The sequence below is a fragment of the Callorhinus ursinus genome, unplaced genomic scaffold, assembly GCF_003265705.2.
Source record: "Callorhinus ursinus isolate GAN/ISIS: 27379988/994484 unplaced genomic scaffold, GSC_fseal_2.0 scaffold68, whole genome shotgun sequence".
Classification (NCBI taxonomy): Eukaryota; Metazoa; Chordata; class Mammalia; order Carnivora; family Otariidae; genus Callorhinus; species Callorhinus ursinus.
This window is the reverse complement of record NW_027397130.1, coordinates 6,030,013-6,047,199: the sequence shown is the minus strand read 5'-3', so window position 1 is coordinate 6,047,199 and position 17,187 is coordinate 6,030,013. Positions and strand designations below refer to the sequence as shown.

At 47.0% G+C, this 17,187-nt stretch overlaps 1 protein-coding gene across 9 annotated transcripts in view; it reads right to left on the bottom strand.

Annotated features, from left to right (window-relative positions):
• SLC25A19 (solute carrier family 25 member 19) overlaps positions 1-10,129 on the bottom strand; it is a 19,236-nt gene extending 9,107 nt beyond the window's left edge. For 3 of the 9 annotated variants that reach the window (XR_012376193.1, XM_025859881.2, XM_025859880.2), the window contains exons 1-5: positions 10,055-10,127; positions 9,517-9,573; positions 6,972-7,141; positions 6,622-6,777; positions 4,354-4,524 (exon numbers count right to left, since the gene is read on the bottom strand). Coding sequence is in view for 8 of the 9 variants with exons in the window: in XM_025859881.2 (XP_025715666.1) it covers positions 4,354-4,524; positions 6,622-6,777; positions 6,972-7,103 (459 nt within the window). In the remaining variant the exon portion in view is untranslated. Of the gene's footprint in view, positions 1-4,353; positions 4,525-6,621; positions 6,778-6,971; positions 7,142-9,516; positions 9,574-9,706; positions 9,726-9,877; positions 10,027-10,054 lie in introns of those variants that run through there. The other 6 variants (XM_025859878.2, XM_025859877.2, XM_025859879.2 and 3 more) reach the window with 6 other exon arrangements.
• Positions 10,130-17,187: the final 7,058 nt, after the last annotated feature.

The window sequence follows — 17,187 nt, the reverse complement described above, 5'->3', positions numbered from 1 at the left end:
TGGGGGGGCCTGGGTGGCTCAGTTGGTTAAGTGTCTGACTTGGGGGGCGCCTGGGTAGCTCAGTCGTTAAGCGTCTGCCTTCGGCTCAGGTCGTGATCTCAGGGTCCTGGGATCGAGCCCTGCGTCGGGCTCCCTGCTCCGCAGGGAGCCTGCTTCTTCCTCTCCCACTCCCCCTGCTTGTGTTCCCTCTCGCGCTGTGTCACTCTCTGTCAAATAAATGAATAAAATCTTTAAGGAAAAAAATTAGTTCCAGAAGTTTAAAAAAAAAAAAAAGAGAGAGAGGTGTATACTAAAGAGTGAATTTTACTGTGTATGTAAGTGATGTTTCATTAAATTAGACTAAAGCAAACCAAAAAAGAGCTCTTAGGAACTAACATACATTAGCAAGCATTTTTAAAATTCAATAGAGGGCCCCAAACGATAAAAGCAAGGAAACCTCCCAGAAAGTAGGACAGAAAGAGAGAGCTAAACAATAGTAGAGAAAAGAAAAGTCAACCAGAGGATAGACCCAGGATGTCTAATACCCAACTGACATGAATTACAGAAAGAAAAGAAAAAAATAGAAAATAGCAATTGTGAATAAATCATTCATGACCATTTTCTAGGCATGAGAAACAGGAATGTCCAGACTAAAGGGTCCAGAACTGCCCATCACAATGAATGAAAGAGACACAGACCAGTGCACATCACTGGTAAATCTCTAGAATGCCAGGAATCAAGAGGGATCCTGAAAGTTCCCAAGGCAGGAGGGGTGATAGCTTCATATAAAGGATCATTAATTGGAGTGGTTCTGGACTTCTCTACAGCAACACTGAGAGCGACCTAGAATTCTATACCCAAATCATGAGTCAAGTGTAAGTAGGCATTTTCTATCAAGGCTTCTCTAAAGAAGCTGTTATCTCTAGTATATCTCCACCAAAATGAGGGATTAATCAAGAAAAAGAAGACATGGGCCCCAACAAGAGAATTCCTAACAGAACAGCTGGTAACAGTCCTGGAGCAAAGAGTCCACACTGACGCCAGAGGGTGAAGGCTGCTAGAGCTGGGGGGCTCCAGGAGAGGCTCCCTAGTAACGTGGGACTGATGACCACAGGCTGACCCTATCAAGACTGTTTGAGGGTAACTTTGTTTTTTGGGTTTGCTTTTTTTTAAGATTTTATTTATTTATTCATGAGAGACAGAGAGAAAGAGAGAGAAGCAGAGGGAGAAGCAGGCTCCCAAGGAGCAAGGAGCCCGATGCAGGACTCGATCCCAGGACCCCGGGATCATGACCCGAGCCAAAGGCAGACGCTCAACCATCTGAGCCACCCAGGTGTCCTGGGTTTTGTTTTGTTTTTTTAAGATTTTTTATTTGAGAGAGAGAGAAAGGAAGAGAGAACGAGTATGAGGATGGGCAGAGGGAGAGAGAGAGAGAGGGAGAGAGAGAGAGAAGCAGGCTCCCCACAGAGCAGGGAGCCCAATGTGGGGCTCAATCCCAAAACCCAAAGGCAGATGCTTAATGGTCTGAGCCACGTAGGCACCCCGAGGGTAACTTTGTGATAAGCATGAGAAAATCTGCTAAATACAAGGCAATCACTAATTTCAGGTGAGACAAATATATACAAGAAAATGTAATCATAATGTATTTCAAGGCCTAAGAGTAACATTTACATAATCATAACAGCACAGACACCCAGTATTGATTTAGCCAAAATCTATAAACCAGTCATATTGAAATCAGAGGAAGCGCAAGCACACATGCGAGTTATGGTAAAAGAGGTAAACTCTCATCTTCCACAGTAGCTATCGATAGCCAATGTCTACAATTTAAAAATTAGAAAGAATGGGGCACCTGGGTGGCTCAGTCGTTAAGCGACTGCCTTAGGCTCAGGTCGTGGTCCCAGGGTCCTGGGATCGAGCCCCGCATCGGGCTCCCTGCTCGGCGGGAAGCCTGCTTCTCCCTCTCCCACTCCCCCTGCTGTGTTCCTTCTCTCGCTGTGTCTCTCTCTGTCAAATAAATAAATAAATAATAAAATTAGAAAGAAAAAGAAAGAGAGAGAACTAGTAGTATAAGCATGTTACTGAGAATTAGGAAGTAAATAATAGAAGAAAGAGCGACCAGTATTAAAAGTGGTTGCCTCTGGGGGCGCCTGGGTGGCTCAGTCAGTTAAGCAGCTGCCTTCGGCTCAGGTCATGATCTCAGGGTCCTGAGGTCGAGCCCCCTTCGGGCTCCCTGCTCAGCGGGGTTTGCACTCTCCCTTTGTGCATGTTCTCTCTCTCTCTCTCAAATAAATAAAATCTTAAAAAAAAAAAGTGGTTGCCTCTGGGGACTGGAATCGGGGTGGTTGTTAGTGTTTCTTTGTTATAATTCATGCAGAACCACCTGTCTTTTTAACTTTTATACACCTTATAGATCACTGATTAAAAATCATTTTAAAGATTTTATTTATTTATTTAGAGACATAGAGAGAGTGCACACAAGCAGGGGGAGGGACAGAGGGAAAGGGAGAGAGAATCTCAAGCAGCCTCCATTCTGAGGAACCCCGATGCATGGCTTGATGTCATGACCCTGAGGTCATGACCTGAGCCTAAACCAAGAGTTGGATGCTCAACCAACTGAGCCACCAGGCACCCCTAATTAAGAAACATTTTAAAGATTTTATTTATTTATTTGAGACAGAGACAGCAGCAAGGATAGTGAGAGAGGGAGCACAAGTGGGGAGGAGAGGGAGAAGCAGGCTCCTGCAAAGCAGGGAGCCCCAATGCGGGGCTTGATCCCAGGACGCTGGGATCACGACCTAAGCTGAAGGCAGACGCTTAACCGACTGAGCCACAGAGGCGCCCCTAAGAAACATTTTAAAGGTGAGGACTGACACCATGGCTGCTACTGATCTACGAAAGGTGGAGGGTCTACAGCTTTTAAACAGATCTTTCACTCACTTTTGCACACAGATCATTTCCTGATTATTCCAGAATCTAGAATCCCTAACTCAGTCGTCTAAGCCAGAGAGATATGTTCTCTTTTCTCTTACACTTTTCCTTCTCAGAAACCTCTTTTTAAAATTTATTATTGAGGGCGCCTGGGTGGCTCAGTTGGTTAAGCGACTGCCTTCGGCTCAGGTCATGATCCCGGAGTCCCGGGATCGAGTCCCACATCGGGCTCCCTGCTCGGCGGGGAGTCTGCTCCTCCCTCTGACCCTCTTCCCCTCTCGTGCTCTCTATCTCATTCTCTCTCTCTCAAATAAATAAATAAAATCTTTTAAAAAAATAAATAAATAAAAATAAAATAAAATAAAATTTATTATTGAAGTAGAATTGACATACACTATTATATTAGTTTCAAATGTACCTTCTCATAGATTTTTTTTTTTTTTTACTAAGGGCTGGGAAGTCAGAGAAGAGGACTCCAGCAGCCCAGGGCAGAGAAGCTGATGCACCACCACCACGCATTTTTTTTTTTCATTCCAGCAGCCACCATGTTGCTGAAAGCTGTCTGTCTTCTCCAACTACAAACACCCTTCCCCCCCATCTCTCTGCTCAGTGCCCAGGGCCCCTCATCTCATTTCACCACCTGGAGAAAGCTCTATTTCCCACTGAAGTGCCATACAGAAGGATCTAGCTCTCATGCCCCACTCGTTTGCTTGCAGACTGTTCCCAGGACACTCTGCCCTTCTAAACCAAAAAAGCCATCAGGATGTCTCCTAAACAAAAGGGCTCCACCAGTCCAGGATCTCCACCCCAGGCAACTGAACTGAACTGAAACCACAGTTATTCTAAAGCACATCAAATTCTTAAGCAGTGTCATTCCCCACAAAAATACCCTAAAGCAGAAGGGAGACAGAAAAATTACTCTTTCTTGGTTGAGCATACACATATGTGCGCATGTGCGCACGCACACGAGCACGCACACACGCGTGCACACGCACGCACAGACGCACTGCTATTCTTATGTATGTCCAGGAAACAAAGATTATGGTGGGGAGGTCTATTTCAGGATTTAATCCCTCCCTTTCACTCAGTAAGTTCTTCCCGGAATCTGACTCAATTATCCCATTTCCTCTATCCATTCTTTGTGGAAACCAAAAACACTCTCACAATAACCCAGAAATATGATCTCAAGTCTCACTCTCCCGGATGCCTTTACTGTCCAACTGTTCATTACTTGTTCTGTTTCCCACCTGTAGGTTCTGTCTCCCTCGTGAGGCTGCGAGCGCCTGGCATGGTGCTCAGCACAGTTACAGGTCTTACAGATGGACCGACGGAGGGGATGCAGACCCCAGCAAGCCTGGGGGTTTTGTTCCCTCTAAAAAAAGAGCCCCAACTCCTGAAACACCTTCGTTACGCGGGCACCCCTTCTCTGGCCCAGCCACTCACCTTGGGCTCACCCTGAGCTGCAAAGCGAGTGCGCAGCACGTCCACAGGATGCACGGCCAGGGTGGCAGCGCTGGCAGACAGGCCTCCACACACAAAGTGCACTGAGAAGTCACGGGCATCATACGTGGTGGCTTTGTGCACCAGCTCAGTCAGCAGTTCAAACGACAGAAACTACAAGAGCACGTGACAAAGTAATTGACAAACACCCCCCAAATACACCACCACGACCCAGGTGGGGCCCAGTTCTATGGACGAGGGAATATTCTCCTTGAGCAGTCACAGAATATAATGAACATATAACTTTGTGCAAAGTGCAGATGGCATGTTACACTCTATTTGAGTAGAGCCAAATATCCAGAGGTTAAGAAAATAGAGGGGAGGGGCACCTGGATGGCTCAGTCTGTTAAGCATCTGCCTTCAGCTCAGGTCATGATCCCAGAGTCCTGGCATCGAGCCCCACGTCGGGCTCCCTGCTCAGTGGAGAGTCTGCTTCTCCCTCTCCCTCTGCCTGCCTCTCTGCCTACTTGTGCTCTCTATCTGTCAAATAAATAAATAAAATCTTTTAAAAAAATAAAAAAGTAAAAATAAAATAAAATAGAGGGGAAACATTTTATATCGGAAAGCTGTACTCAGGGGCGCCTGGGTGGCTCAGGCAGTTAAGCACCTGCCTTCGGCTCAGGTCATGATCCCAGGGTCCTGGGATCAAGTCCCGCATTGGGTTCCCTGCTCAGTGGGGAGTCTGCTTCTCCCTCTCCCTGCTGCTCCCCCTGCTTGTGCTGTCTGTAAACTGAACGAATAAAATCTAAGAGGGAAGGGAGGGAAGGGAGGGACGAAGGGAGGAAGGGAGGGAGAGAGAGACGAAAGGGAAGGGAAGGGAAGGGAAAAGGAAAGGGAAGGAAAAAGGAAAGGAAAAAGGAAAAAAGAAAGGAAAGGAAAGAAAAGTTCTACTCATTGGCTGCGTGTCCCCAGAGCCGGGAGGGGAGAGCCGCTGGGGTTGTGTGTGGGCCCCCCTCCAGTTCAGGCGTGGTGGCACTGTTTGACAGACACTCTCTCGGGAGAATTCCATGTGTTCCGTACTGTACGGTACAATTCCCCCGACGCTGAGCTCTTCTGTGGGCAGCTCAAGATGGCTCGGCGTCCTGAGAGCACGCGGCAGCGTGGGGTCCGAGGGCTGGCCGCAGAGACACGTCAGCCCATGAGCGCCTGGCCCGAGCCATCACCGGGACGTCACAGGAAAGGCAGGCAGGGGCTACGCTGGCTCCAGCCGTCCGGGTGGGAATCCTGACCCTGCCGGCTTTTGAGCTGGTGCCTTTGGTTGGGTTCATTACTTAGGCTCTCGGCCTCGTCTCGTCGGTAACACGGGAGCGACAACAGAGCCTCCGTCGGGGGATCACGGTGAGGTAACACACGCCAAGTGCCTAACACAGGGCCTGGCTCACAACGAGCACTGCACCCCGGCCAGCAACTACCGCCGCTCAGTGTACACACCACCCACCAGGAAACCAACTGGCGCCGGGGCGCCTGGGGGGCTCAGTCGGTTCTGCGTCCGACTCTCGGTTTCAGCTCAGGTCACGATCTTGGGATCGTGGCATCGAACCCTGAGTCGGGCTCCGTGCTCAGCGGGGAGTCCGCTTGTCCCTTTGCTCTTCCCCCCTGCCTTCGCACAGGCTCTCTCGCTCTCTCTCAAATAAATAAATAAAATCTTCAAAAAAGAAAAAAAAAAGGAGAAATCAACTGGCGCCGAGCAGCATGAACATACGAACCAAAGTTAAGGAGCCTGCATTCTCATCCTGGTCCCTCCATCTCCAGACTGTGTGGCCTTTGGCAGCTCACTTCCCCTTTTCTGGGATCCACGAAACACCTGTTCTACCTTCCTCACAATGCTGCTGGGACGTTCAAAGGAAGTACAGATGTGAAAACGCTATTTTGAAAAATGAAAGGATTTGTAACACCATTTGCCAAGCCCACTGGGGACATGATGTCAGGACAGTCTCCTCGGGACAACACCTAATTAATATTCAGTTGGGGCTAAGTCCCCGCGGTGGGGGTGTGTGTGGAAGGGAATGCCCATATGGTACAGCTTGATCTAACTCTGTCTTCATTTTCAGACTTCAAACTTCATGTAGTTCCCCAGTTAAGACAAGTAGAAGTGTGGTGACCACCTCCTACTGCCCCAGCCAGGCAGGGCCCCTGCAGGCCCCACCTTCCCTGTGCTCCCCTGTTGAGCAACACGAACCCGGGGCCCTGGCCCATTCCCCTGTCATCTACCTGGACAGCTCCATAGCCTATAGAGAGAAGCTGCGCTGGGACGTGTCCTTTCCAGAATGCTGTGGGGCCTTCCTCCTGCAAAATCTGTCTCCCAGCCTGTAGAATCCCATGGTATTTTGCACCGGGGTCACTGCGAGACAGGCGCTCAATCTGAAGCTAGGAATCAAAATTGAAAAGGTCAGGATAACAGGAACACGTGTGGGGTGAGAAGGAGAAAGTTTTGGAAAATGTAGCAAAGGCAGCAAAGCACTTCTCCTTGACAAAATTCCAAGATCTGGAAACTGCTTTGACAAGAAAGAGAGAATTTGTCCTCCAGCCCATTACATGGGAAAAAAAGGGGGAAAGGGTACCTGGAAGCGGATCTTGATGACATCCAAGGGGCTGATCATCACCCGAGTGACAAGTCCAGACCCAGACCCAGCCACAGCCACCTCAAAACTGGAGATATTCCTGCCATCAGCTTTGGGGTCATAGCCAACCATCCCTGCCTCTGGCCCATACAATGTCCATCAGTTTCAATCTAAAAGGAAGAGACATGGAGTAAACACCAGAGCAAGTTCTTAGGGTCTCTGCTCACAACCACCTCCTCAGAGCACCGCTCCCTGACCACCCATCTAAAACAGCACCCACACCCCCTTTTACCCCCTTGCCCTCCTTCATTCTTCTGCGTCAGCATCAGCACACTGGACACTTACTCTGGATATCTGTTTCTTGCCACTTTCCCCCACCAGAATGTGAACTTGTGAAAACACGGCCTTGCTCTCATTTGCCCGTCCCTGTACTTCCAGTGCCTGGAACACAGCCCAGCGTGCTGAGTGCTCATATTTCTTGACTGAATGAACCCACAGGCTTGGTAGGAAATCATTCGCTTCCAGAGATCAGCTTGCTTTCCAAGACACCTGGCTTTATGGCAAACTCCTGCCTGAGGTAAAGTCCCAGGCTGAGCCAGTGTGGGAGAGAGCCCACTGCAGCTGAGCACCAAGGGCGACGTCTGACATGCAGGCTCCAGGAGCACCCCATGGGACTCCCCAACAAGCCCACATGATCCAAAGGAAGAACCCAGCAACTCCTGGGCCATCCTGCATCCCCTCCCCACTGTCTGCACACCTCAGGCCCAGCTGCAGCCATGGAGCCGTGCTATGCTTTGAAACGATGTTCCTTGGCCCACCTGATCCCCACTGACCTCTTCAACCTCACCCTCGACCTCTCTTCAGCCACTTCAACTAGGGTGGGCTCTGCTCCTGACCAGTTCCTAGAAAACACTGCTTGAGTTCCTATCTGCCAACCTTGCTTCTGCACCTACTGTTCCCCATGTCTGAAACGCAGAGGCTCTCCCTCCCCTCCACCCCACCCCCCGCCCCATATACCCCACTCACTCTTCCCCAGGCTAGCCCCTCCCATGTACCAGGGCCCAGCTAAAGAACACCTCCCCTCCAGGGGTCATCCTTATGTCCTCTCTAGCATTCACAGCACTTGCTCCTGGTTGGGAACCACTGTTCTAGAGAAACACTACCATGGATGTGTAAAATGTCATGGATTACGTCACTGTTTGTAAAACTGGATATCACACAAATGCTTATCAACAGAGGGATGGATAAATACACTAAGTCACATCCAAGCAATGGAATCCTACGCAGCCATTAAAAAAGAACGAGCCAGAGCGATACACACACTTGAAAAGATGTCCACAATACACTGAAACGTAGGAAAAATGTTTCAGGAACAGTATGTCTAGTATAACCCCATTTTTGCAAAACAAAAACAGCAATATCTATATACACTCCATACGGTAGTAGAAAGCATGGGGGGAAGTCTGTATCAGCACACACACCGACAGCTTGGTAAAATTACCTCTGGGGAAAGGGTTGGCAACTAAAGCACCCCAAAACAACTAAAATTAATATAAAATGACTTTAGAAGGGGCCACAGAGTTAACCGAGTTCTTGAATACCAACAGTAACAGGAAAATCAGTGCCCACACAGGGCCAAGTTCCACCCCACCACTGATTCTTTTTTCCTCTGGAATTCTGTCTGCACCACTCCCTCAGCCCCAAACTCACTTTCTGAAAGTACGAAAGTAGTGCTCCAAGCCATCCTTAAAATTAACAAGGCATTTCTACATGGCTATATCAGCAAAGTATTCTAAAATCACAGCGCCTGGGTGGCTGAGCGGCCGACTCTCGACTCCAGCTCAGGTCATGATCTCAGGGTTGTGAGATCAAGCCCCACAATGGGCTCTGTGCTCGTGGAGGAGTCTGCTTGAGATTCTCTCTCTCCCCCTCTGCCACTCCCCCTCATGCTCGCACACGAACTCTCTCTCTCTCCCTCTTAATAAATAAACAAGATCTTAAAAAAAAAAGAAAAAAAACTCTCATGGTATGAAACCTCCTCACCCCTACCAGGAATGTGCCCATTTCTCGGCAGCTTCCTCCTCCACACTCTCAAAGGAGGAGACCTGGCCTTTTCTGGGTGACTTCTCTGTGACATTAACTCAAGCTGCTTCTCTCCAGGCACCTGTGAGAAGCAGCTTAACCATGGGGCAGGTGATTGAGAGGCAAAGCCTCTCCAGAGGCTACCCAGGAATGGCTGAGGTCACACCGAGCAGGGTGAGTGCCCTGCCATCAGGGAGGGAATGAGGCATTTCTATAAATAAGCAGATCTGCCTGGCTGGACATATCAATAGGCCTGAGTTCAAGTTCTGCCTCTCCCTAATATCCTGGGAGGCTTATTTAACCTGGGTTCTTCTCTCTCTTCTGGAAAATGGGAATGACGTCTGCCTTGCCGAGCCCAGATTGCTGGGATGATCATGCAAGACACCATACGTGGCAAGCTTTGTAAAAAAGATAAAAGTCTAACATACATGAAAGGGCTGGTTAAATATAGTTCCATAGTTACCTTACTTTTTCCACTTGTTCCAATTTCCTTCTTGTACCAGTAAGCCTTGTTAGTTACCTAAAGAGACAAAATAAAAATGAAGTATGGCTGTATATGCATGATATACAGAACATTAGAGACGGGGACCCTGGAGTGAGTAACAGGGTGGGCGGGATGTGGGAGTTTGCCTTCGCCATCCTCCTTCTCTTACTGCGGAAGCCCCTGGCGTTGGGCTACGAGCGGTGAGCTCGCGTGCCCGTGCGCCCATGTGTTCAGCTGGGGGTCCCCGCAGACGTCCCCGCGTGTGGACCCACGTGTCCATCTGTGCCTCGGGGTGTTTTCTCCCCAAGTTCGAGAAGACGCCCGCGAAGCAGGCACCCACGTGTATAGGTGTCCCGCATGTGTGCGAGGTTTTGCGCCCTGCGTCCCTGAAGATGCTTCTCAGGTCAGGCGTGACACGTGCGCGTACAGACCCTGCCCCCACGTGAGTACCGGCGCATATGTGCGACCCCCAGTCCCCGAGCGCACGGCGAGTAAGGAGAAGGTAGAGGTCGCTCACCCGGCACGAAGGGCGCGGCCCGACTCCGCGCGGGCTTCTCTCCCTACCTCCTCAGGCAGCAGCAAAACTAATTGCGTCCGGCAGTAACTGACGGGCTCCCGGACCAATCACCGTGCAGCTTCCGACAGGGGCTGGACCAATAGTTGTATAGTCATGGATGGGCAACTCCTCTTGCAAGGCGTCACTGGGTAATGTAGTCCACCGCTACTAAGGCTGTCCCCGTTGTAGGCGCAGAGCCTTCTGGAAGATGTAGTCTCACTGCGGGCGCGGGCGCGAATGTTGTTCACGCGTGGGAGGATGGGGCTGTGGCCCTTGGGAGGTCGCAGCGCTAAGTGGCGTGTGGCTTCTATACTCTTTCGAGCGGAGGGAAGGTTGGGTGTAGTGAATTTGACCCGCTTTCCTCAAAACCGTCGTAGTCCCAGAACCCAGATAATCTAAACTTGGGAAAGATGGAAGTTTAGCTAAAGCCTTGGAGGACTTGGGAGAGAGAGTGGATAGGTTTTTGGGAAACCAGGAAGAGGACGGCAAAAATGTAGAAGTTTTGTTTCCCCCTAGGGTTTATTATGCATAATTTCTCATTATAAAAATAATATAAAAATACATTACAGACGCTACAGAAAATGTAGAAACGAAGGGGGAAATGACTCATGCTACCGTTCTCATGCCAAGCAGCATCAGTGTTTTGCAGGGCAGTATTTCTTCCTGATTTTTTAATCGCATTTTTCCTATTAGTGCAATCACTTTGACACACAATTTTATTTTATTTTTTTATTTGACAGAGAAAGACAGAGAGAGAGGGAACACAAGCAGGGGAAGTGGGAGAGGAAGAAGCAGGCTTCCCGCGGAGCAGGGAGCCCGATGTAGGGCTCGATCCCAGGACCCTGAGATCATGACCTGAGCCGAAGGCAGACTCTTAACGACTGAGCTACCTAGGCGCCCCTGACACACAATTTTAAAACATCATTCCCCCCAACATGATTTTGAAGTAAATACCAGACATCATATGATTTCACCAGTTAACATTTCAGAATATATCCTTAAAAGACAAGCATTCCTCTTTTAAAAGCATATCCCCCAAACTATCACCCCGCCCCTCAAAAATTAACAATGATTTTCCTAGTACCATCAAATATTGAATTAGTGCTTACATTTCCCTGATTGGCCTATAAATGTCATTTTTTTTACGTTTGTCTAATTGAGATCCAGACTATATATTGCAACTGGTTAATATATCTCAAGTCTTTTCAAATCTATGGTTTCCCTCTTCTTTTTTTTTTTTTTTTGCTTGCAATTTCTTTCATGCTCTTCTCATTTCTTTTCCTTTCTTTCTCTCTTTATTTGTTTTTTTAAGAAAGTAGGTGGTTTGTCCTGTTGAGTTTTCCCCAGGTTGGATCTTGCTAGTGGCATCTGCATGGAATTGTTTTAACATCTTCCTCTGCCTCCTGTGTTCTCTGCATATTGGTAGTTAGATCTAAGGGGTCTCATCAGATCAGGTTTGATTTTTTTTTTTAAGATTTTATTTATTTATTTATTTGACAGATGGAGACACAGCGAGAGAGGGAACACAAGCAGGGGGAGTGGGAGAGGGAGAAGCAGGCTTCGCATGGAGCAGGGAGCCAGATGTGGGGCTCAATCCCAGGACCGCGGGACCACGACCCGAGCTGAAGGCAGATGTTTAACCGACTGAGCCACCCAGGCGCCCCTGATTTTCTTTTTTTAAACAAGATTACTTATGTGGAATTGTGTACCTCCATAAGGAGAATCACAATGAGTGCTCATGTCTCATTTTGTGGTGTTTGCAGCCATTAACATTATTGCACTAATTAGGGGCTATAAATGGTGACATCACTTCACCATTTATGCTGGAATACCTGTAAGAGGAACATCCCTTCATTGAATAATTACATGAGGTACATGTCATAGAAGAAAGGCAGGATAAACTCGTGACTCTATTTTTAGCAGTTTTCAAAATAATTAATTGGTTCCCTAGTATATTCCAAAGGTTATTGATCAATGAGATTTTTTATTGTTGTTATCATTATGACCACAAAATATTTTACTTATTTTGTTTTAATTTTATTTATTTATTTTTAATTTTTAAAAAATAAGTTCTACAGGGGCGCCTGGGTGGCTCAGTTGGTTGCGCGACTGCCTTCGGCTCAGGTCATGATCCTGGAGTCCCTGGATCGGGTCCCACATCGGCCTCCCTGCTCAGCGGGGAGTCTGCTTCTCCCTCTGACCCTCCCCCCCTCATGTGCTCGCTGTCTCTCTCATTCTCTCTGTCTCAAATAAATGAATAAAATCTTTAAAAAAAAAAAATAAGTTCTACACCCAACATGAGGCTTGAATTCACAATCCTGAGATCAGGAGTTGCATGCTCTGTGGACTGAGCCAGCCAGGTGCCAACATAAAACATATTTTATATCTATCATTATGAACATATGGATTTAAACTATTTGTTCTCAGGGCACGTGGCTGTCTCTGTTGATAGAACATGCGTCTCTTGATCTCAGGGTTGTGAGTTCAAGCCCCATGTTGGGTGTAGAGTTCACTTAAAAAAATAAAATTGGGGTGCCTGGGTGGCTCAGTAAGTTAAGCGTCTGCCTTTGGCTCAGGCCATGATCCTGGGATTCTGGGATTGAGCCCTGTGTTGGGCTCCTTGCTCAGTGGGGAGTCTGCTTCTCCTTCTCCCTCTGCCCCTCCCACTGCTCATGCTCTCTATCTCTCTCATATAAATAAATAAGATCTGGGGCGCCTGGGTGGCTCAGTCGTTAAGCGTCTGCCTTAGGCTCAGGTCATGACCTTGGGATCCTGGGATCAAGCCCTGCATCGGGCTCCTTGTTCAGCGGGAAGCCTGCTTCTCCCTTTCCCACTCCCCCTGCTTGTGTTCCCTCTCTCGCTGTCAAATAAACAAATAAAATCTTGAAAAAAAATTTAAAAATAAGTAAGATCTTGTAAAAAATAAAATAAAGGGGCGCCTGGGTGGCTCAGTCAGTTAAGCGTCTGTCTTTGGCTCAGGTCATGATCCCAGGGTCCTGGGATTGAGTCCCTGCTCAGCGGGGAGGCTGCTTCTCCCTCTTCCTCTGCCTGCCACTCCCCCTGCTTCTGCTGTCTCTCTCTCTGTCAAATAAATAAAAAAAATCTTTAAGAAAATAAAATAAAATAATTAAACCTATTTGTTCTCTTTCAATCCATTCTAGTTAGTATCCTAAATGACACTTACCTTTCCCATTTTTGGCTAGTGGTGCCTGTTCAAGTTGGCCCCTGAATCCTTTTGACAAAATGACTAGCCTTCTCACCTTTTGGTGTAACAAGATGTTCTAGGCTCATCACAATTTTTAAACAGCTTTATTGAGGTATAATTGACATTCAACTGACAACATGTATTCAAAGTGAACAATTTTATGTTTTTTTTTAAAGATTTCATTTATCTATTTGACAGAGAGAGACACAGCGAGAGAGAGAACACAAGCAGGGGGAGTGGGAGAGGGAGAAGCAGGCTTCCCGCGGAGCAGGGAGCCCGATGTGGGACTCGATCCCAGGACCCCGGGATCATGACCTCAGCCGAAGGCAGACAATTAATGACTGAGCCACCCAGGTGCCCCAACAATTTTATGTTTTGATGTGTGGTGCACATTGCCACACAATAGTGAACATATGCCCGTGGCTCCAAAAGATTCCTCATCCCCCTTTACCATCCCACTTCTTCTTCCCTCTTCGCCAATCAGTGATCTGCTTTCTGTCATTGTAGGTTACTTTGCATTTTATAGAATTTTATATACATGGAATTATACATGATATTCTTTTTGTCTGGCTCCTTTCCCTCAGCATAATTATCTTGAGATTCATAGACGTGGTGTGTATCATGAGTTGATTCTTTTTTCTTGCTGAGTAGTATTCGACTGTATGGATAGACAACAATTTGTTTATCCAGTTCAGGGCTGTTACAAATAAAGCTGCTGTAGATATTCATTCATAAGTCTTTGTATGGACATCTGCATTAATTTCTCTTGGGTATAGACCTTGGAGTAGAATGACTGGATCATAGGGTCAGTGTATGTTTAACTCTTTAAGATATTGCCAAACTTTTCCAAAATGATTGTACTATTTCACCTCTCTGCCTGCAGAATGACATTTCTAGTTCCTCCACATCCTTGGTGAGGTCATTCTTTATTAATCTATCCATTTTAACAGATACGTAGTAGTATCTCGTTGTGGTTTTAATTTGCATTTCTTTTTTTTTAATATTTTATTTATTTATTTGAGAGTGCGAGAGAGCACATGAGAGGGGAGAGGGTCAGAGGGAGAAGCAGACTCCCCGCTGCGCAGGGAGCCCGACGCGGGACTCGCTCCCCGGACCCCAGGATCACGACCTGAGCCGAAGGCAGTCGCTTAACCAACTGAGCCACCCAGGTGTCCCTAATTTGCATTTCCTTAGTGACTAAGGTTGAGTATCTTTTTGTGTGCTTACTTGCTATCCTTGTATCTTCTTGGTGAAGAATTTGCTCAAATCTTTTGCCCATTTTTAATTGGATTGCTTTGTTTCTTATTGTTGAAATTTGGGAGTTTTCTGTTTTCTGGATCTAAGCCCCTTATCATTATATATGTAACTTATCTTTATATATGTGGCTTGTGTTTTCACTCATGTCTTTCAAAGAGCAGAAGTTCTTAATTTTATCTATTTCTTTATTTTTTTAAGATTTTATTTATTTATTTGACAGAGAGAGAGACAGCGAGAGAGGGAACACAAGCAGGGGGAGTGGGAGAGGGAGAAGCAGGCTTCCCGCAGAGCAGGGCGCCCTATGCAGGGCTCGATCCCAGGACTCTGGGATCACGACCCCAGCTGAAGGCAGATGCCCATCGACTGAGCCACCCAGGCGCCCCAGAAGTTCTTAATTTTAATGAAGTCCAGTTTATTGATTTTTTTTCCTTTATGGATCATGCTTTTGATATCATACCTAAGAGTTCCTTGCCTAGCCAAAGGCCATAAAGATTTTTCTCCTATGTTTTCTAATATAAATTTTATAGTTTTAGGTTTTACATCTAGGTCTCTGATCCATTTTGGGGTTTTTTGTTTGTTGTTGTTTTTAAGGTAAGCTCTGGGCCCAACATGGGGCTTGAACTCATGACCTCAGGATCAAGAATCACCTGCAAGATGCCTGGGTGACTCAATTGGAAGAATGTGTGACTCCTGATCTCAGGGTCATGGGTTTGTTTTGTTTTGTTTTTTAAGGTTTTATTTATTTATCAGAGAGAGAGAGACAGAGGCAGGCAGAGGGAGAAGCAGGCTCCTTGCTCAGCAAAGAGCCCGATGCGGGACTCAATCCCAGGACCCTGGAATCACGACCTGAGCCGAAGGCAGACGCTTAACCGACTGAGCCACCCAGGTATCCCAGGGTCATGGGTTTGAGCCCCACATTGGGTGTAGAGATTACTAAAAATATAAATAAACTTAAAAAAAAAAAAGAGTTGCATGCTATACCAACTGAGCCAGCCAGGCATCCCTGGGTTCATTTTTGTGTATGTGTGAGATATGGATTGAAGTTTTTCTCCCTTTTTTTTGCACTTGGGTATTTCATTGTTTCAGCACCTAGAAGTCACTATTTTCGTTGAAAAGTCTATTCTTTTCCCCCTGGATTGCTTTTGCACTTTTGTTGAAAATCAGTTGTTCATACGTGCACAACATTTTGACTTCTACTTCTCTTCATTCAGCTGATTAAGTGCTGATAAGCATTGTCCACATGAGAAAAGGATAGTTAAAAATGTTAAGGTGGGGGTGCCTGGGTGGCTCAGTTGGTTGACTTCGTCCGACTCTTGATTTCGGCTCAGGTCTTGATCTCACGTTTGTGAGTTCAAGCCCCGCGTTGAGCCTGCTTAGGGAAAAAAAATGTTAAGGTGGCCCACAGTGGACAGAACCAGGTACAGAAATTTGACTTTATGTCCTTCTTGAAAATGTCCCCCACTTTGTCCTCACTCATCTCCGCTGTCTCTTTGCTTGGGCATTGCCTTATTTCCCCAAGAAAACTCAGCTTCTGTGTTATATCTCTATTTTCATCAGTTTTGAGGACTGACTGCTACCTCTCCCACACAATCTCCTCTGCTTGAGAGATCTTTGGTTTTATTTTGTTCTGGACTAGAACAAGCCCACATTTTATTTTTATTTATTTATTTTTAAAGATTTAATTTATTTATTTGACAGAGAGACACAGTGAGAGAGGGAACACAAGCAGAGGGGGTAAGAGAGGGAGAAGCAGGCTTCCCGCTGAGCGGGGAGCCCAATGTGGGGCTCGATCCCAGGGCCTGGGATCATGACCTGAGCTGAAGGCAGACGCTTAACCAACTGAGACACCCAGGCGCCCCAGAGGCCCACATTTTAGAAGAGACCTCCCGATGGTCACTCCACAGCTAAGCCAGCAGGACTTTGGCTACTGGCTAATCATGGAGTGAGTGAGACTCAGGGAACGACAGATCATGAGAACTGGAAAGACTCATGGATATCACTTAGTCCTGCCAGGGCCCAGAGGGGCTAGGCCATGTGCCCAATGTCGTTCGAGGTCAGATGGCAAATTCCTGGCCCAGCTGGAATGAGATCCGTGGCAGGTGCCAGTTTTCCTGGGCTTCCACTTTGGCTCCAGTTTTTGCATATTTAAAGTCTGGTCATTTCATTTTCAGGTAAATATACTAAGTAAATCCTATCACATGAAAAGAGAAACCAGAGAAAAACGTTTCCCGTCAGCTTGGGGAAGTGAATCCTTCTGTAACCTCATCAAAAATTTACCCTAAAGAGACCTATTAAAAGCTTCTTTGGACTTCCCCTGCCTCCTCAGAGGAAGTAAATACCTCCTTGGCCTTGACCAAATAGAGTTGGTATTTATCAGCTCCCTCACCGATAATCTTTTCAATCACAGGTGAAAGAGACTCTTACTGCCCGAGGGGGCTGGTCAGCCATGCCATCTGGAAGAGGCCTGAGAGCCAGGAGGTGACTTGCTCTGGTTCTGTGGCAAGGCACTCCATTCTCTGGATTGCAGGTTCTCCACCTATGAAGATGGAGGCTTTGGACTACAGGGTGTCCAAGCTTTGCTGCCTCTATACCTCCAAAGGTCTAAAATATCTACATTTTTAGTGGGCATCCA